This window comes from Elaeis guineensis, chromosome 9 (genome assembly GCF_000442705.2).
Source record: "Elaeis guineensis isolate ETL-2024a chromosome 9, EG11, whole genome shotgun sequence".
Taxonomy (NCBI): Eukaryota; Viridiplantae; Streptophyta; class Magnoliopsida; order Arecales; family Arecaceae; genus Elaeis; species Elaeis guineensis.
Window position 1 is genome coordinate 2,958,021 of NC_026001.2, and position 22,131 is coordinate 2,980,151.

The following is a 22,131-nucleotide window of genomic DNA, read 5'->3' on the forward strand; positions in this document are numbered from 1 at the left end:
ATGACGGTTGTGTCTACTTCAAATTTCTATTTGATGGTTTCATTATTATAATGATGTTTTATGTTGATAATATTTTGATTGCTTGTAAAAGTATGCTGGAAATTTTTAAGCTTATACAGGAACTTAGCTCAGAATTTGAGATGAAGGATTTGGGAAGTGTCAAGAAAATTCTTGGCATGGAGATCTAATGTGATCGGTATAATGGCAAGCTCTGGTTGACTCAGAAAGGATACATTGACAAAGTGTTGGTCAAATTTAATATGAAGGAGGCAAAAGTAGTGAGTACTCCTCTAGCACAGCATTTTAAATTACCATTGCAGCAGTGTCCAAGTTCAGAGAAAGAATATCAAGAGATGCTTAAGATACCATATGCAAGTGCGGTAGGTTGTCTGATGTATGCCATGGTCTGTATTAGATCAGATTTATCTCAGGCTATCAGTGTGGTCAGCAAGTACATGGCAAATCCAGAAAAGAAGCATTGGGATGCCATCAAATGGATTTTACGCTATTTGAAAGGCACATCAGATGTTGGTTTATTATTTCAGAAGAACACTGACATGAATGTTTTAGTTGGTTTTATTAACTCTGATTATGCAAGTGATCTGGATAAAAGAAGATCTACTTCAGGGTATATTTTTACTTTAGGTGGTGGTCCAATTAATTGGAAGGCCATGTTGCAAGATATTGTAGCATTATCAACAACTGAGGTTGAATACATTGCTGCAGAACCATACACAACTTTCATAACTCTTGATTCGGTTTGATCAACCGCTAGACCTAATTGAGCTACCCAAGCTCGAACCCAATTTTATGAAAATATCTTAGATCTGAAATTCTCAATTTTAGATCAAATTAATTTCATAAACTTAATTCATTAATTAAGTTTGGGTTCATAAATAAAATATGTAAAATAAATCTTAGGATTTCAGGATCTAGAATTTTACAGAAAAGTAAGTTTTGATTTCTGATTAAGGATGAATGCGCGGCACCCCTACACGTCATAAGAACACCCCATTGAATGGAAAGAGAGGGTCTTAAAATCCTACTTCGTTCTTATGACCGGACGGCCATGAGGAATACCTTAATTAGAAATATAAATTTAACTACAAAACTAGTTAGATCTAAATTTACATATCTCATATACAATTTAAGATCTAACTAATACATGCTTTGTATACATCTCATGTATCAAAAATTGATCTAATTAATATGCTTTCAGATCTGATACATCACATGTAATATCTGAAAAATAAAATTTAAATTAAACTATTCAAAATTAAATCTATTCTAGACAAGTTACTGGAATAATTCTACAACTAGTCTAGGCATGCAACAGATCAATTTTATAAAAAAATTAAAATTTTATTTTTTATTTTTTAATCTGATTATAACACTTATAACATCAAAAAAATAGAGAATAAATTAGATTTAATTTATATTTTAATCTCATTAAAATATAAAACTTAAGACTGTTCATGAATTCAACTAATCCTAGTCTAGTCATGCATCTCATACATATTAGATCTTCTTAGATTTAATTTTAAATATTTTAATTTCAGATCTTATCATATCTGATGTGATATCTGAAATTTTTTAAATATTAGATAAATAAATATAAAAAATTAGATCTAAATTAGATCTGAAATAGAGTCAAAAATCTGGCTCTGATACCAGTTGAAGAAAAAATCACTTTTTTCCTTTGTAGGATCTTCCAGATTTCATCAAATCTGGGATGGAATAATTTAAAAATTTTATTCTATACTATTTCAGATCTAATGTCTGTTAGATTTAATTTTATTATCTGATATTTAAAATTTAAAATTAAATCTAAAAGTATGAGAAGTATAGACATACCTCAAGGGCAATCTGATTACCCTGTAGATGATCTCAGCACAGTCCGAGGTTCTAATGTAGCCACGTAAGTGTCTGACCTCGATCGGTATCCACTCGGATAGGTCTTGGAACGTCTTCTCCTCAAAAATCTACGCTCCAAAAATCAGATCTCTATCTGATTTGAAAGTACTTCAGAACTCCTTCTGAAGTTGGAGCAGCAGCCTGTCGAAGATGTCCTGCAGCCTTCCTGTTCCAGACGTCATCATGCCTTTTTCTTGCACCAGATGAACGTCCAACTCCTTGGACGTGAAGAGGGGAGATAGGAGAGCAGGGAGGATGTGGAGAAGAAGGGAGGGGGCAGCAGCTATTGGGTTTTGTGCATAAAATAATTTTTTTTTTAAACCCTAGGTGCAGAAGGGTTTATATAGACCCTGTATGCTGTGCAGTGCCACATCATTCAACCAATCAAAAAATTTTAATAAATTATGAAAAAATTTTGATTGGTTGCTTGATGTCATCTAATCACATCAGATAAGAACTCAAGCCTCTATCTCACAGTTGGCGCCAACACTGGATAAGGACAAAGAGAGGTTGGCATCAAAGAGTCCAATCTTATCAAGACTCTCCAACCTTATCCACTTGGGGCGCCCACTTAATCCAATTGGGCTCGCACCATAATCTGATTATGGCACCCAATTTGATGTAGTTTGGCTCCACAAAAATCTTTCAATAAGCTCTTGCCAAGTGGCCTTCAATTTAAGACCCATATGTCAACTTTTGACAAATATCCTAAAATAAAATTGGCAGGTGACAGGAATTAGCAGGTGCTTGTCTTAAATTCATCTCATGAATTAAGACAAGCCTTTTCTGAGCTGGACAAGTTTCATTTAGACTGAGAGAAATCTTTTCAAGGTTCTCTAGATGAGTCAAATCATATTTGGCTCAGTAGAGACAGAAAAGATTACACAAGGAGAAAGTTAGGCTCAATCGTGTGCTAGCACGATTTTCTTGAACCTAATTGGATCTTATCCAAATCAATTGGGTTAGCCCAATTGATGACATCCAGACCCTAACCTTTGTTTGTGTGACCCAGTTAGGTTCAATTCTGTATGGTAATGAGACATGTCGTGATCTCATCATCGACATCATCGAAACTCCTTTCGATGGACCAGAACTCTTCTGATTCAAACAATTAGAATGATCGATCATCAAGATCATTCTAATTGCTTCTAAAATTCACAAGTGACACCTAGCAGTATATGGTGGCAACCCATCAGAACTGAAGACGAACCTATCGGTGCAACTACCTGTGTGATTGAGTTTCTCTATCAGAGTCCCGACTGAATTAGGATTAAGGTGAACTCGTCAAACCCAACATCAGTCATATGAATCAATCGATCGAACCGAGTCCGATGTGAAATCCTAATGAAAAATTTTTTTTTTATTATTTCACTCTGCCATGGCCATGGGCTTAAGGACTCGATCTTTCGATCATCATAGGACTACTTCTCTCATCTACCGAGGTTGATAGATCCCATCTTGGTGCGACTTAGTTCCTACAATGAATATGCTACAGCCAACATATACCTCAGAATTTTGAATAGCTAGGAGATCGAGTTATGGTGTAGTCAAACTATAACATACTCAAGGTGAACTATCGATGCACCTCAGGTCAAAGAACTAGACACACAACTGCAGCATCGAGCTAGTTATTGACGAGAAGGTAGACTTCCTTATGACTGCTCGAGGTGATCACGCTCAGTACTCTCATTCTCAATGAATACCTGTACTCTCGCTCCGGTGTCTCCACACCATAGACTCAAGACACATCTATCCTAAGAAAGCGATCGTACACCAACCTTTCGGATCGATCACCATCCTCATGATGATCCTATGGTCAGGAGCTGTTTATGAGTTAGTTATGTAAATTCATGCCTTAAATTTTCAACTCTTGAAAATATGAATTGACATTCCTACTAACTCAAAGGATGTATCACAGACACAATGTACACAATGTGATAGAAAAATAATCTATTTATTGATTTACAGTCAAAATTATAAATTTATCCTTAAATTTATACAGGAATGTGTCAGCCAATCTGGCATTTAGGGCACACATCTAACATGAAGGTCTAGTAGCAAAGAGTTCTGGTCAAGATAGAGGACATCAAAATAACAGAGGTGATAAGAAGACTCATAGTCGGTCTCGTTCCAAATCAAAAGGATGGGACAACCATTGTAATTACTGCAAGCAAGAAGATCCTTGGAAAAAAGATTGCCCTAAGCTAAAGGAGAAGTTCAAGCAAAAGAACAAACAATCTGAAGAGGCCGGTGTTGCTTCAGATTCTGAGGTGGAAGGAGATATGCTCACAATCTCCTTAGGTATGGACTTCTTTAGTGACTGGATTCTTGATTTTGGTTGTTTCTATCATATGTGTCCACATAGGGACTGATTTTCAACATATAATTCATTTAATGGTGGCAGTGTTCTTATGGGTAACCATACTGCATGCAAACTTATTGAGATAGGAACTATGAAAATCAAGATGTTTGATGGAGTCATGAGAATATTGACAAATGTAAGATATGTTCCTACTCTTAGAAAAAGTCTCATCTCCTTGGGCACTTTAGATGAGAATGGTTGCTCTTACAGTGGCTCTAATGGAGTAATAAAGATGAAGAAAGGTGCATTGATTGTGTTGAAGGGAGAAAAGATAGGTTCACTATATAAGTTAATTGGAAAAATCATTACAGATGATGCAACAGTTACATTTTCTTCAGATAAGGATGCCACTCTGCTGTGGCATGCTAGGCTTGGCCACATAAACGAGCGAGGTTTGTTGGAGCTGCACAACAGAAAATTGCTCAAAGGCATAAAATTTTGTAAACTTAGTTTTTATGAATCATGTGTATTTGGCAAACAGTGCAGGATGAAATTTGTCTCTTCTACTAAGAGGAGCAATGATATCTTGAAGTATGTGCACTCTGATGTTTGGAGAGCATCCTCATTAACTTCTCTGGGAGGAGCTTGTTATTTTGTCACCTTTATAGACGACTTCTCTAAAAAAAATTTGGATTTACTTCTTGAAGCACAAATCAGAAGTTTTTGAAATATTCAAGAAGTGAAAAGCTGCAGTTGAAAAGACCACTGGGAAACAAGTTAAGTGTCTTCGCACTGACAATGGTGGTGAGTACATCTTAGATGAGTTTAAAGAATTTTGTGCAAAGGAAAGCATTGTTCGGTATTATACTATCCCAAAGAAAGCACAGCAAAATAAGATAGCTGAAAGGATGAATAGAACATTGCTTGAAAAAGCTCGTTGCATGAGATTATTTGCAAAGCTACCTAAATAGTTCTGGACTGAGACAGTGACCATAGCATGTCATCTTATCAACATGTCTCCTTTGACTTCATTGGGCTTGAAAATGCCACGGAGGTTTGGTTTGGTAAGCCTGCAGATTATTCTGATTTACATATATTTGACTGTCCTGCTTATATGTTGTTGCAAGATGGTGAAAGGATTAAGTTGGATGCTAAATCAGTGCGGTGTATCTATCTGGGTCATAAATTTCGGGTGAAAGGTTACAAGTTATGGAACTCTATCACTCAGAAGGTATAGCTTAATAAAGATGTTATTTTTGATGAAGTATCTATGTTGAAAGAGGTTTAGAAATAAGTTCAAAATGAGAAGAAGCCTAGTACCTCAGTTCAGATGGAGTCAAGCATAGATAATGAGATTAGTGGTGACACTAATCAGGAAGATTCTTCACATCAGGAGGAACCAGCTGTACACCCACAGAAGGAACCTTACTCTATTGTAAGGCAGAGGGAAAGAAGATATATTTAAAAGCCATTAAGATTTCACAATATGTTGCTTATGCTTTACCTGTTGTTTCTTCTGACCCATGTTTATTTCAGGAAGCTATGAAGAGTAAGGAAAAGAATGGGTGGCTGAAAGCTATGCAAGAAGAGATGTTTTCTCTTCAGAAAAATCAAACTTGGGAGTTAGTTCAGCTTCCCAAGGGTAAGAAAGTAATTGGCTGCAAATAGATTTATAGAAAGAAAGAAGCTTTATCAATTGGGGAACCAATAAAATACAAAGCAAGATTAGTAGCTAAGGGATTTGCACAGAAAAGAAGAGTTGATTTTGATGAGATTTTTTCTTCAGTTGTGAAACACTATTCTATTAGAGTTATGCTTGCTATGGTGGCTATGTGGGACTTGAAACTTGAACAGCTAGATGTAAAAATGATTTTTTTACATGGTAATCTAAATGAGGAAATCTATATGCTACAGCTAGAAGGATTTATTGAGGCTAGCAGTGAGAAACTTATGTGCAAGTTAAAAGATCTCTGTATAGCTTCAAGCAGGCTCCAAGACAGTGGTACAAGAGATTTGATACCTTCATGTTGGCACATGACTACACAAAGAGTAGGTATGACAGTTGTGTCTACTTCAAATTTCTGTTTGATGGTTTCATTATTATAATGATGTTTTATATTGATAATATTTTGATTGCTTGTAAAAGTATGCTGAAAATTTTTAAGCTTATACAGGAACTTAGCTCAGAATTTGAGATGAAGGATTTGGGAAGTGTCAAGAAAATTCTTGGCATGGAGATCCAACGTGATCGGTATAATGGCAAGCTCTGGTTGACTCAGAAAGAATACATTGACAAAGTGTTGGTCAAATTTAATATGAAGGAGGCAAAAGTAGTGAGTACTCCTCTAGCACAGCATTTTAAATTATCATTGCAGCAGTGTCCAAGTTCAGAGAAAGAATATCAAGAGATGCTTAAGATACCATATGCAAATGTGGTAGGTTGTCTGATGTATGTCATGGTCCGTATTAGATCAGATTTATCTCAGGCTATTAGTGTGGTCAGCAAGTACATGGCAAATCCAGGAAAGAAGCATTGGGATGCCATCAAATGAATTTTACGCTATTTGAAAGGCACATCAGATGTTGGTTTATTATTTCAGAAGAACACTGACATGAATGTTTTAGTTGGTTTTATTAACTCTGATTATGCAAGTGATCTGGATAAAAGAATATCTACTTCAGGGTATATTTTTACTTTAGGTGGTGGTCCAATTAATTGGAAGGCCATGTTGCAAGATATCGTAGCATTATCAACAACTGAGGTTGAATACATTGCTGTAGTGGAGGCTGCTAAAGAGGCAGTGTGGCTAAAAGGCTTGGTGAAAGAACTCAACATTGATTCGAAGAGTTTTAGATTATATTGTGATAGTCAGAGTGCTATTTGTCTTGCAAAGGATCCTGTTTACCATGCAAGAACAAAACATATTAATGTACGATATCACAAGCTCAGAAAGTTTATTGCAAATGGCTATATTCAGCTTGTCAAAATTTCTACTCAAGATAATGTAACTAACATGATGACGAAGCCTTTGTCAGGGGTCAAGTTTAAGCATTATCTTGACTTGGCCATTGTCCGTGCTGCTTGAGGAGTGAAGAACCCAGGGAGGGGGGTGTAATATTTGTGAAGACTTTTGTGTTAGTCAAAGAAGATAGTCTGTGGTCATAGTATTGAGTTGTTCAACGTCAAAGGTGGAGAATGTTGCGTGTTCTTTGAAAATTGAGTTGACTTGATCAACTCAAACACTTTCCCACCCTAACCATGTAACCAACTGATATGTGAATAGTTGGTTACGGCTATTATTTCGATCCACCATTGTTCACCACTAAGATGTGGTTTTTTGTTTTTTGTGAACAAGAGATTAGTGAGTAGAGATGTGAGTTTAGAAGAATCTAGAGTGCTTTAGTTTGTTTTTTCTCTCGTTGTGGTGCTTGGCTTGGTTTGAAGCAATTGTTGAGAAGAAGATAAAACCTCTGATTTCATCCAAAAAGACGATCGGTGATGGTGTAAGGTCTCTTCTCACTGTACTTTCATTTTTGATAGTGATGTCTTCGTCGATGCTCTCCCCATGGATGTAGGAAGATTGTTTTTGATTTCCGAACCATATAAATATTGGTGTCTTAATTTTTTTCTGTAATGTGTGCTTACTGAAATTTATTTTTGATATTTGCATGGTAACAGATTACACACTATTGCTTGTGATTTTGATTTTGTCGATCTATTGTGCTGCAAAATATTAAATATAACCCCTTAATTCCATAACAACAAACCTCTTGCAACCGAAACTTCTTTATATGGCAACCGATCTTAGTTTACTTTCCACCAAAAGATTTTAATTCTAGGAGCTACAGCCATATCCTATGTCCAGCTGAAATGATCATTGGTTTGCACTTCACTTTCCTACCATATAAGTTTATAGACATCACTAGCTTTTACTTGAGTAGATCTCGTTGGAGCCCAAACCATTCCATCCTGATATGGAAATCTTGGTATAGCAATAGACATTACCTGATTTAGCAATTCATTGGGGAATATTTGTTGTAGCAAGTCTAAGTTCCATGTTTTATCATTGTTCAACAATTGAGTTACCATCCAGTTATCATGGCAAGCCTGAATATTAATAGGGATTGGTGACTTATTAATTGGAATGTTGGAAAACCATGGATCATGTAAGCATCCCCGACCTTCCTTCCATTTGACATTGCTTTGCATCCATTTGGAAGCTGAACACACTGCTCGCCATATTGGTGATGTTCCTTTTCTCAAATGGTAAGAATTCTATTCCTTGAATACATAATTTGCTCGCACCAATTTGCTTCAGACACCTTCGTGATGAAGAATTAAATGTGCAGCCGCCTTCCCCATAAAAGCTTCCTTACGTAGTTTGATACACTGTAATCCAACGCCTCCCTTAGTCTTACTTGTACAAACTTTGTCCTAAGAAACAAAATGAGTTTTTCTTGCTGCCGTTTTATGTCCCCACAAAAAGGTATTAAATATCCGATCAAGCTCCTTCAGAACAGTCATTGAAATAGCTGTGTTTGTTACCAAATAAATATAGCGGGAAGTTAGACCTGATTGGATAAAGATATGTGCTCGATCCCCACCCTACTTGATTCGCATTATTAGTAGGACCTGGTCCTAGCATTGTCGTAGTTCTTTTGTTCAATGGTGTTGGTGGTATCTAAGGATTCGTGTTGTATCTTCCATGTGGAAGAATGATGATTCCCATATTTTTACAATGTCAATCATTGGTTTGTGTAATATCCACTTCCAAAGCTGTGCAGATGGATGGGAAAAAAAAAGATTGAAGTACTTTGAAAAATATGCTAAATGTAATACAATAGTTAATGCCACAAAACAAGACCAACCGTTCTTTCATGCGAAAGGTGCAAGCCGAACCTGGAATTTAATCCTATTCATGTAATCCATGATTTATGAATAGCAGATCAACCGAATTCTGATATACTCCATCGTTTTTTTTTTTTTCTTGACCTTTTCTCTCTTTTTTTTTCTCTTCTTCTTCTTTCAAGACATCTTGCTTCAAATTAGCTAAAATGAGTAAGATTTATAGAGTAATTTTTTGTACAATGTATGCGGTATAGAAAAAAATATACTGCCCCATCTGATTAGGTCATGTAACCATCGCTTTCCAACACATATTTAATGTCTGAAATTCTATTTTTTATTTAAAATTTTAAATGATAAAAATATTCTTCATTTTTTAAAAAAATTATGATATTTTATGGCCATATTATGACATTCTGCGGTCAAATTATGACTTCCTGCTCATAATTTGACCACAGGATATCATAAAAAAGGAGGTGATATTTTTATCATTTAAAAATTTCATAAATTTTCAATAACAAAAATATTTTTTATTCCTTATAACTTCTGAAAAAAATTATGACTTTCTATTTGTAGGAAGTCATAATTTGAACATAGGATATCATAATATGGCCACAGGATATTATAATTATTTCGGAACAAGAAGAATATTTTTGTCATTCAAAATTTTAAACTAAAAAATAAAACTTCAGTCATTAAATGCGCTACTAAATATATATTAGAAAGTGATGGTTATATGCTCCAATATAGTTGGATGGTGTGTTCCATATCAGTTTTATTGCACCACATACAGTGCACAAAAACTTTCTCAAGATTTATATGATGCTGTTTTGAAACTTGACCTGGCCCTTTCTCAAAGTCTACCATCCCTTCTGCCGGGCCCAAACTTAACTTCTTATCTTTTGTGGGTCGCGCCAAATTTGGTTCAACTTAATTTGATCTGACCCTCGCTAGTAGGTCTTTTCCTTAGAATGGAGCACAATTCAGGGGTCAAGTCTTTTGGGTTGGACCAGGTCATTGAACGTATTGTTTGATTTGGCAAAAGAAAGAAGGTAGGAGTATGGTAGAGCACGGCAGGGGTCAGGGTCACTTTCTCTCTGTAGCTATTTAAAATGGAGAGAGGAGGGGGAAAAAAAAAACACTAGTCCAGGTCAAGCCAGCCAATTAAGGCGACGCTACGAAATATTTATACAATCACGAGCATGCAAATTAATTTATATGAAGATAAGATTAATTTGGTTTCTGTGCTAATGGCTTTGCTTTTGAGAATTAAGGTTGTATAGGGTCAAGGCAACCTTACAACTCTACGTCCAAAAAAATGTTACTTTAAGTACCATACAACATTCCGATATCTGATTGATGTCGCACGTCTCTCATATCCTACCAAAAGAATCTATATAGCAAAGGTGCCCAAGGCTGAGAATCTAATAAATAAGATAGTTTTTCGATTTATTAAGTGAAGGCAAATTGGTTAATATTTTGTTTTTTTTTTTCACAATTGTCTTAAGTGTAGAATTCCTATCATGATATTTGAAAGCAAGCAATCAAGAAGGCTGCTACTCTTGTCACTGCAATGCAAGCTAAAATATATGCATGGCCATGTTATTCAAAATGGTAAGAATCATTTTTGAGAAGGGTTGAAATTAATTTTGCTCTACACAATTGAAAAAGACTGGTTATCATGAAGATGATGTCCATTGAAAAAAAAAAAAAGGTTATGATCAAGATGTTGTCTGTTAATGTACGTTTTGTTCAAGTTCAGCTGGAAGTTCGATGTTGAGAACAGAATTGGAATGGCAATCAAGAATAAACTGTAGTTTGAAAATCAATTTTTCAGGTGCAGTCATGATCCGAGTTAGAAAGGGAATGGACATGAAGATCGAAGTAAACAAAATAAAAAATTTTTTAAAAAAAATATTCATCGAAAATCTTATGTCACCCGACCCTCTTATCATCAAAACCCATCTTTTTCCCACAGAGATGGAAGCACTGTGTTTATATGTACTTCCTCCATCCAAGGAAGCTATTAGGCCGAATCAGGCCCAGGATGTTATGAACAGAACAGGCCATGTATTCAACCTGGCCCAAACAACATCAAGTTTTGTTGCAGAATGCTTGGCTGGTCCGACTACACTATAGACTACTATATTTTACATGATTCTCTCTGCCCACTAAGTCATTGTTTCCTGGCATCAAATTTTTCTCTTGGTGTCATAATCCATTGACAAGAGATGAGCATATAGGAGCTCGTTCCACATATCAGGCACCCCCGGAAGGCACCAGTGGCTACAATCTTGAGGAGCATCAGCCGGGGTGCCCGGCTCCCGGTGGCTCGAAGGGTGGCCATCTTTCCTAAATCCTGTCGAATATGTGATGTTGAGAAGCTGCACTAATTTCCTTCCATCACCCTTCATCTCTTCGATCATATCTGAGATGACTTCATTGTTCCATGGCTCCAGTTCGAGTGCACTAGCCTTGGTTTCTGGTGCTGAATCTGTGTGACATGAGCCTGCGTTGTCCCATGTGCCATTGCTGTAATCCATCTCATTCATGTCATGGGTCTGAAACATGTAGTTGTGGAGGACTAAAATGTTGTTTAGTTGTTACAATTAATGTCACTTGCCTATAGTGAGATGGAGCATAACTTCGGAAGAAGAAATAACTGTTCTCTTGCTTTAGGTTCCTGAGGGCCCACTCTCTCACTGTCCGTAGAGTCCTTCCAAATGCCTCCTTCACATCCATGGTCATGTTTAAAGCTTGACCAACTTGAAAATAGCTTCCTCTGAAGCGTAAGAAGAGCTTACAATTAGCCAAATTTGATGGAAAGGAAGGAAAGACAAGAAGTAGCTGCTGCCAAAATTCTTGACCAATGCTGATCTGGAGCATTGTTTCTATTGCTAATGGGAAGAAATATATAGACTGAAAACTTGTTCAAAGAAAAGGTAAGCTTACGATTTGGTGGTCTTGTCTTCGTTCCACCAGTGACCGGCATTGAGGATGAGCACATCAGCATCTGCCCATCGTTTGGACTGCCAAGCCAAGACGTCAAGCCGAATGGTCCTCTTGACTTGGCTCGGGGAGTCTGCCGGAGGGCGACCCATGACGACGAGATAGGGAGAGCGGTAGTACTCCACCGTAAGGTTGTAGTCTTGGAAAACTATGGAAAGGAAGCCCCAGTGTTTGGTTATGGGGCTCCCATACTCCTCGAAGATCCTGGATGGGTTTCCTACACCTTTAGCCAGCATACACACTAATGACTCCCATTGGTTTCTCCCAATTGAATCCCCGGCGAATATAATCTTTCCATTCCTGCTTCTCTCTAGCATATCAGTGGCATTGAATCTAACATTCAGGAAAAGAAAGAAACCCATGAGAAAATTAAACCACCAGAACAAAATACAAGACAAAAAATGCATCCAATATCTCCTCTTGTAACACGAAAATTTAGAGTAAGAATATGTCACTATTTTCATCATTATATTGTTAGGGAAAAAAAAAAATCCAAAGATCCGTGACTTGCAATTCAATCCAGAAAAATTAAAAACAAATAGAAACACAGTTGGTGCAACTATGGGTTATATAGCCCAAAGACTGCGTGCATGCCTCTTTAATATAATTGGAGAAGATTCCGGATCCAATCTTCAATATATATTTCTTTAAAATGATGGATGGTGCTTTCCTAATTACTATTATTTTTTTTTAAAAAAAAAAACGAGTCGACATTGTTAATGAAAAATATATAAGAACAGAAGGAAAGTAAGGAATGTATGGAAGCCCATTTGGTATTGCATACCTAGGGAGGTCACACCCATAAGGTTGCCACCGCCAATTGAGGTAGGCAGTGTCCTTCCGGCCATTGGCGCGGCACTGGAATCCCGGGTCCAAGAACGGGCAGTCTTCGCCATAATACTTCGAGCCATACCCCTCGTCCCAGACCCAGTGCCCATACGAGTAATCACAAACTTGGGGACGATCATCGTGCGTCACATGCAAAGGAGAAGGCAAGAAGGAGAAGAAGATGGAGAACGGTTGGGAGGGTATCGGCACATCTACAAAGAGAAGAAAGAAGAAGAAAAAGAGGACTGCGACGGGAAAGCATAAGGCGTAGCCCATCTCCTTCTTTCTCCAAAGAGGAGAAGAGAGGGGTGGTGCATGCGAGAGAGCCAGGAGCTGGGTTGGGTGGTGGTGGTGGTGGTGGTGGGATATTGGGCTTTTGGACTTGTTTTCTTGCTACCTAAATGTAGACGTGTTGTATAGCGTATTAACGTCCCTTGGAAACCGCTAGTCCGTCCAACATATTGCTACTTTCCTTGGTGTTGGATGTACAAGATAAATATATTGTTTGGAGTCGATGGCTGATCTTGCCTTGGTTTGTTGATTTGTTGAGAAACAAGCTGGTCATTCCGCGTTTTAGAGTTATCAGTTATGGAAGCAAATGGGTTCGGCCAGAAGCCTCTTGGGGACCTCCAACAGACTATCTCTTTTTTTTTTTTTCTTTTTTTTTTTGAAAAAAAAAATAAGGGAGCAAGAGACTTCCCTCTATTTATTTATTGAATAAACAAGAAATATTTAAAAATTTACAGGATGAGACATCAATATTATAAAAGCTTGTCAGCGATACACTAGTGATGCTAGGCTATTCCACAACATGTCATGGATATCAATCAACTTCTTAGCACATAGTAGTTCCCAAAAGTGAAATACATGTAAATGCTTTTTGAAGAGTTGAGCAAATGTACGGCTGTACATAGTTGATCTTTATGAAGTTTTTTTATCCCTTCAATCAGTCCAAAGATTATGTGTATTTGAACGCCATCCTCTCAAATTCAATTAGATTTTGATAAAGTTCCATAGGCTACGAACAAAGAGGCATTTGATGAGCAAGTGAGAGATAAATTCCACTCTCGATCCATAGAAATGGCAACCTGAGCTTGCTTGCCAATCTTTTTTAATCAAAACTTCTACGATATGGAGTTTGTTTCTCAAACTCCAATAGATTATCTCAAACTACTAAATATGTTGTTTAGATTCTCAATTAAGAGTTTGTTCACTGCTGTTGCACGTCGAAAAGTTAAAATGAAGAGTTTATTTTTAGGCTGAGTTTGTAAAGTCTGAGATCTATTCTCAAAAGATTGTATTGTGGTATAAAAGAAAAGGTATCATTAGTCCTACATTGATTGGAGTTAAGAAAAAATCTAATTTATATAGGAATGGACCATCCTTCTCATGTGAAGCACTTTTTAAAAGGCAAAATCGTGAAATTCTAAATGATCAAGGTCCACTGAAGTCCAAAGATGATTATGAGCCAAAGCGAACAATACCTCACATGCGGAGCCATGAGTCATTGACTGCAATAAATTGTATAATCAAGAATATTAAATTAAGCCACCTTAAAGTGATTGTGTGTTGAGCATGAATCTTAAAGTCTGCCTTGTATCTCGTTTTAGTTCCAAGCACAAATTTTTTACTTTAGGGTGGATTTACATGATAGAAAAATAATCAAAAGGCTATGAAATATATATTGACCGATATTGTGTCGACTGATGTCAGTCAGCATATCAATTTATGTGGACGAGAATAATAAATTTCATATTTTATTAGTGGGTGCAGAATGCCAATACAAATTGGAGCAAGCTGCATTAGTCACCGGAAGATTGGCCTTGTATTAGGTTTAAGAGACGTGAGCCATGAAAAATACTAATCATTAAATATGACTCATGGAAGCTATGAGGTGATTGAAAGCAAAAGGTACCAAATCAAGACTCCTTTTGACTGATCAAACTCTCCAAGTCACGGATACAATCACATATACCATAATGATGTCGAACATTTTTCTTCATAATAGACATCAAAACCATGTTTCTAGTTAAGATATATATTAAAAAAAAATGCAAGATATAATTATAACTTTTGAAAACAATGGAATATATTTATCGATTTAAGAAAGTAAGAAACGTATGCATGCTTCCATGGTTTGCTCATCTTGACATGTCGCTTAAACTTCAGACAAAAGCATTGAAGGATGTGAAAATCTTGGCATTCGAGGCCTTTTCTTCCGACTAATTATTAGATGGATGGGATCTATCATCAAGCTAAGATGAAATGAATCCATCTAATAATTTTATTCTGAGATGAAATGATCTATCTAACATGAGTTTATCCTAGATTCACGATGGATCTGATCGATTTAGGCATTTCTTCGAGTGGCTCTAACATGATAGTCCTGGGCCCTAGCAACAAAAATAATAAAAAAAATGGTCCCTGGAGCAGTGCGTACTTTATTTCACCGTCTGTTTCTTTAACACCCAATCCGAACCACTTTAGCTGATTCCATGGGGACCGCATTTGACGGTTTTCTTGCTGGTTATGAAGAGGGGAGAAGGGTGGATTGAGAGATGCAGAGTATAAAGGGAAAATAAAAGGTTCGGGAATTACCAAATAGGCCACTTGGAGAGGTGGATGGTCCCAACCAGAACCCCCAGCCGTCGATGTCTTAATCGATTTGCCCAACTACCGGTTTTCGGCTCATACCACACAAGGTTGTCCAAGCTCCAAACCATGGGCTTGATATTATATTGTTCCAGGATAGTTTTGTAATATGCCCATCAAGGATTTGTTTGAAAAATTTATTAGGAGAGTGTTTGGTTCGAGGGGGGAGGGGGGTGCCATTTCGATTCTAATTGTAGGATAGAATGAGAATGATTCAATCTACCTAAAATTCAATTCTTACTCTCCTTTAAGGATTCAAATTTTCATTCCGATTTCGATCATGAATTAAATATTTGATCATCCCATTCCGATGTCAATCCATTCCAATTCTGATTATGGTTATACATCAAACACTTCTTAACATTGGAGTAGATTTCCTATTAGATTTATCGAGTGGGCAATTTATTTGAGTAACTTTATATCCAATACCTCATACCTCCTTAGCTTAAATCCCATGGGAGGTAAAAAGATTTGAAGTTCTTTTTCCTATAGGCCAACAGGCCCACAAATAGGATTTAGGCTAAGATGGCTATTTATGGTCCAATCTATTAATCCGATTCACAAACAATCTGCTTTAAATAGATTTGAGTTTGACATAAATGGGTTGGTTTTACACAAATAGATTTAAATTATAAATATATCAACTTATCTAGATCTGTTTAATAAATGAGTTGGATTCAGATTCAAATTTTTTATTTGTTTAATATGTTTTAACCCATTTAATAATTGGGTCCAGTTATAATCTGACCTATTCAATCTATTTAAAATCTATTCAACCTATTTATAATATACTTATCCTATTTTCAATTTGTTTAACCCAACTCATTTAACATGTTTTACCCATTTAATCTCACTTGATCTATTCAATAAATGAGTTTTGCAGATCGGACCAGTTATATATTTGATAAACAGGTTGAATTCATATCTGAATTTTTGATCTATTTAATAAATATGTTAGATTTTGATCTAAATTTTTTTTTTATCCAACCAACATCCAATTCAATCCGTATTTGACCCGATCTGACCCAATTATCATCCCAATTTTAATTTAAGATTAGGATGGATGTTTAGAAGAATATAGGCTAAACATGCCAAGTTACCAACAAGCTCAATTCTTATAAGAAACCTAGTCCAATCTTACTGGATTTCCCAAACAACTTTTTAAATTAAACGATTTACATAAATTTATACAAATTTATCCTGTTGCAGGACACCAGATACATTGGATATATGTTGTAATCTAAAGGCCCATGCGGCCATGTATGATATTAATTATGCACTAGACATATATATTTTGCATACTTGTGTAAAACTAAGAAATCTAAAGATCACTTTCTAATGGGACTTTTTAGATAAGTTCTAGATTATTATAAATGATATAGAGCAAATTAACCCACTTCATGAACCATATAGAATAATAACAACTTCTTTGCTCTCCTTTTATTTTATTTTTACGTAAGAAGTTGGTTTGTTAGTCATGGGCATCATTTTAGGAGAAACATTTCATCATCTTTGGTGCCTTTCCTAACTATAAATCCAGAATGATATTGGCTAATTTCCATACTTGCAACTGATTTGTGTTGGGTGGATGTCTGGCCAGGACACCACCTCCCAAGATCCTTTCAGTACCACGCGATGCAGCAGGAAGAAAGAAGAAACAAAACAAAAGGAAAAACAATCAAAATACGTGGATCAGCCACAAAAGGGCTCGCCTCCACGGGGCATGCAAACTTCACTATGAAAAGAAAATTTTACAAGAGGAGACCTCACCCTCAACCCTTGTACACCCAATTCTCTCTCACATGAAGTTCCCCTCACAAAAGCTCTCTCTCTCTTGGAGACCCCCTGAACCCCTGAAGAGCCTGGCGACCGCTGTCCAGGAGCCTCCTGCTCCTTCTCTCACAGCGCCTCACGCCTCTCTCTCTCTCCTCGGTTCGTACGGCGGCGAGAAACCAAACCCTCTCGTTCTCTGCTGTGTCTCAGGCCTTTTTAAGCCTTAAACATAGGTTAGAGGGTGATTAGGAATCCTTAATCAAGCCAAATCACGTCCCAAGCCGTCCGATCAACACCGGGAGCTCTCTGGACCCTTAGATCGCGCTCCGGTCCACGGAATAGGGCCGTGGACCGCGAGAAACGAGTGGGAAGCGTCCACGCGGTCCACAGGCCGCGCCGTGGACCACCCGGTCCACGGTGGACCGGGGATGGGCCAGCAGGCTGCTGGGTCGCGCGTCCCGCACGGGCCTGGGCCTGGGTCGCGCGTCCCGCGCGGGCCTGGGCCTGGGACGCGCGTCCCGCGCGGGCCTGGGTCCCGCGTCCCGCCCGGGCCTGGGTCCCGCGTCCCACGCGGGCCAGCGGGCCTGGGACGCGCGTCCCGCGCGCCGCCGCCTGCGGCCGCGCCGCTGCCGCCCACCGCCGGTCGCCGGCGGTCCTCCGCCGCCTCGGTTTTCGTGCTATCTTCGAAAGCTCGTATCTTCTCCATCCGAGCTCCGATTCAGGTGATCTTAGTCTCGTTGGACTCCGTTTTTCACCGCGAACCTCACTGTGGGCTCAATGTGGGCTGAATCTCGAGGCGTCAAATCCTAACAATTTGTTTCCCCATGCCCCTACTAGCTTTTGTGTGGCAGTTTTTTTTTTGGTTCCCCTGGTTTATTAATGATCAGAAGTAACTGCAATATGTACAAGGTACAGAAAGAAATGTGAGAGAAGAATGATGGCAGAGTACAAGAAGAAAGAAGAGACAGCAGAAACAAAAGAGTGATCATAGAGAGGAAGAATATGCCAATGACTCAAGTTCTCCGCAATTGATTGTGGTTGACTTCATTTTTCTAAGAACAGAGGTGCACCCAGCCATAGGATGGAGAATCTTCTGAAGTGTCCCATAAATAGTGCATTTTGCTTACGCCATGTTTCCCAACAATTAGTGGAGATCACCTACCCTTTTACCAGTGGCTTTTGTGTGTTAGTTTAAACTACATAAACATGTAATCAGTATCTATAAGACGTAAACAAAATCAAACTATAGATCCACCACTATGTTCAAGTTTTCTAGCAATTTCAAAAAGTAATCATATGAATTGCTTCACTCACATGGTCTTCTCTTTACATTTTCTATGATGGCTTTGACTAAAGAAAATAATTTCCGGTGGGATTAACAAAACAAAAATGCAGCTTATATAGGACATATCTTATGTTCTTCAGTAAATGCATTTGTTAAGCTACAAACTTTGATAGCAGCAAAAATATTTCTAAGAATATGACACCTATCTTGTTCCATGATGCTAAAACCTAACTAGAATTTTAAATTAGACTATTGATTTAGTATGTTTGGAATGTTCAGCAGGAATAAACCGGAGAGACCTTTGGAGGCCCCAAAGCACATATCAGCGTGCAACTTTGCAAGCCCCACAATATTTTTTTTTTAAATTTTAAACTAGAAAAATATTCTCTTGTGCTAATGAGTACAAGAATTAAACGATACTTAAAATGATAATAATTGGGTTTGGTTAGAGAATTAAAGACCTTTTTTTAGCCTACCAAGTCAACGCGGTTTGAACAACCATCCTGCGAGGTTCTTTTTATTTGACTCAGCGAATCAAACCAACCAAGACTTTGTAAACAACCCAAGGATGCCCCCCTAAAACAATTAGAACAAACAAAAGGTAGAGACCTTTCCAGGAAAGCAACCGTTAAACTTTTCATTTTTGTTTGCTTAGATACTCCAAATCTTCTGAAGAGTATTAGTCAAATGTTGGTATTAAAATGGTTTAACTTGAAGTCTTTGGACCCTTTAAAGATTAGACTGCTCGTTGTGATTCCTTTACACACTCAAATGATTTGGGTGGAATTAGGTATGTATATAAACTATAATGTGTTGATGCCAAGAAAATCCTCGAAAAAAGTATTTTAAGTGATGGAATAAGATTGACCGGATTACGCGGAATCTGGTCGTTTTGGCCAAAAAGAAACCAAGCCAGCTTTGATGTAACGGCTAGCACGAAACATTGGCATATACGGAAAATCCAAGAGACAAGACCTATCAAAATCCGGATCCTAACAAGATATGTGAAATGATACCAAGAGATAGGAAACGAGTGGCCAAAACCTTGTTGGACTGCTCTTGGATCCGGAAATAATATATATTTTGTTGGATATATGAAATAACTAGTATTACACTTTATTCTTAGTAGTGCGCAAATCTAGAAAAGCATGTTCCTTTCTATATTTTATCTTTCAAAGCTTTAGCCTGGTTTTTTTTGTCTTAAAAATGACCTTATTCCCCCCAACTTTCTCTTATCAAATGAAGTTTCTTTGCCATGACCGTCTAAGCAAAGGATAATAAAGCAAGTTTCATGACTACGAAAGTGTTGATGGAGGAGAAGAAGAAGATACTGAATATTTCATGGTATTTTGTGGAGACCTACCATGAAGCAAGTCCAGACATTCGAATCTGCGATAGATTTGCTAGGAGTGGTGACAAATTAATCAAGAAACCAACAACACATTGATGGCAATCTATTAGTAATTTAGTATATAAACAAATTTCTTCATGTGTAGCTGGTTCTTAATATTTGTTTTGCAATTGTAAGTGATGAAAAGGAATATATGCTTTAAGAATCTTGGCTTGAATAGGTTCGTTGTCAAGAGCTTTGTGCCATTGCTCTTCGTGGTGCAAAATCCAGCCTCAAATCATGAAAAAGGAATCATAATCATACTTGTTTATTGGAAAAGGAGGGAGAGAAAAGGTCCCACCCGAATAAGAATCATGATCGTAGTTATATAGTGGTCATTTTATCTTTCTTCAAGGATCATAATGGCAACTATGTACTCAAATGATGATCATGACAATTGCTGCAGTAAATGAGATCACATGATCCTAAACAAAATTCTTTCCTTTCCTACATATAGAGCTCCACCTACTTTTGACCATCTTTTTCCAGTACAAATGAACGACAAAGTCTATCACGTCTTGCATCGGTAGCACAACCTTCTATCTTGTGGTATCATCTGCATGTTCATCTTGTGTGCCAAAGTGTAACACCTTTCTCCCTTGCATTTTCTTGGTATAGAAAGAATCAATTCAAAATGACTTTTGTGCAAGAGTTAGCTAAATTGAACAAAATGTTGCAAGAGTTTGCTAAATTGAACAAAATGTTACAAGTGAGTACATACGCAAGAGAGAGAGAGCGAGAGAGAGAGAGAGAGAGAGCATCTCTATTACCATTCAAGCATCATTTCCATTGAGTCTAAATAACTAATGGTCTCACACCAAGGAATGTGATTGTGTTTCTATGATGATAGATTGAGCATGTGCATAGAAATTCTTCAGTACATGTTGCTATTGAACTCTGATGAAATTCTCGGTGAGATGTTGAGTAAGTGCGCCTTGCCATTGGTGAGGAAAAAACTTGGAAGATGAAATTTTCTTGCTGGAAGTTATCTGGTGGAAGATCCTCAGATGCTTAAGTCAGTCGAAGTTAAAGAAACAGTAAAAAAAAATTACAGAAGTAAGCACTAAATATATTTAAAAACAAGCTTTCCTCCATTCCTCTCTTACCTCCCTTTATATAAAGGTGAGGTCTGCCATTGTTTTGTAATCTCCGTCCCTTGAAATATGAGAACGTGAAAGTTACCGAATTTAGATGGATGTAGTTGCGAGTTATTCTGGCCTATGATGTCTCAATTATGAGTAGCTGGTGCTCCTGTCAGTCATTCTGGATCGTGTGTTATGATTTTTTTTCATATTTTTGGCCATCTGTCGAGTAATACAATCAGTTAAATATCGACATAATCATCAATATACATAGTAGTCGTGTTACCGGATAGATTGTTGAACATCGTCGATTGTGCGTCATCAATCAGATATAGTTGGCGATCATCCAAATAAATTTGGCTACAAAAGTGATTGTCGGTCTTCCTTCAAGTAAGATTATCGGACTTCCTCCAAGATTATAACTCCAAATATTTACCCCAATGATGCATATCTTTGATAGAAAACACCACAGTAGCAAATTAGAGCGGGGATGACACTATAGCACAAGGATTCTTGACACATCCAAAAAAATTTTATTGATCAACAAATGGCTAGGTACAAGGTAAGAGGGCTGCATTAGTAATTTCAAATGAATGAAATGTAGGCTATGAACCATGCTGCGAAAATGGGCTTGATTTCTGCCTCCAGCATGAGAGGGAGGGAGCTCATAGAGACATGAAACTCTTGTTTTCCCCTCCACCTCAATCTCTTATGTGGCCCCCCACATATCCTAGTAGAATAAATGTTCGGGAAAAAGCCAGGGGACATGGATTAGAATTGTAGACCTCTCCCATGGGAATGGATAAGATGCGGCCGGTGGGTGGCTATGGACCATATCCAAGAGCTTCTGAGCCTCCTAGGTGTCCCCCTCTCTACTCTCCAAATCTCTCCATTTGACACGAAAAACCCTACACAAATCTCCAGGTTATTAGATTAAATTCTCGATATCCATGGGTTCTAGAATCTTGGACTCCTGGAGAACCGCTTGATCGCGTTTGCACTCCGTTTGTCAATCAACGTTAGCTAACATCCAAAGTCAACGATTCTGCG

At 37.6% G+C, this 22,131-nt stretch overlaps 2 protein-coding genes across 2 annotated transcripts; one reads left to right on the forward strand and one right to left on the reverse strand.

Annotated features, from left to right (window-relative positions):
* The first annotated feature begins 401 nt into the window (after positions 1–401).
* Positions 402–7,302, forward strand: LOC105052095 (uncharacterized). The gene is made up of 7 exons (XM_073243572.1): positions 402–628; positions 4,319–4,668; positions 5,344–5,447; positions 5,753–5,866; positions 6,131–6,265; positions 6,391–6,714; positions 6,817–7,302. The coding sequence occupies exons 1-7, from the start codon at positions 402–404 to the stop codon at positions 7,300–7,302; spliced, it is 1,740 nt and encodes a 579-aa protein (XP_073099673.1).
* Positions 7,303–10,990: 3,688 nt separating this feature from the next.
* LOC105052140 (protein trichome birefringence-like 8) lies at positions 10,991–13,250 on the reverse strand. Its single transcript, XM_019852772.3, has 4 exons — positions 12,856–13,250; positions 12,015–12,404; positions 11,686–11,844; positions 10,991–11,594 (listed from the first exon to the last, which is right to left on the reverse strand). The coding sequence occupies exons 1-4, from the start codon at positions 13,173–13,175 to the stop codon at positions 11,255–11,257; spliced, it is 1,209 nt and encodes a 402-aa protein (XP_019708331.1). The 5' UTR covers positions 13,176–13,250; the 3' UTR covers positions 10,991–11,254.
* Between the last annotated feature and the right edge of the window lie 8,881 nt (positions 13,251–22,131).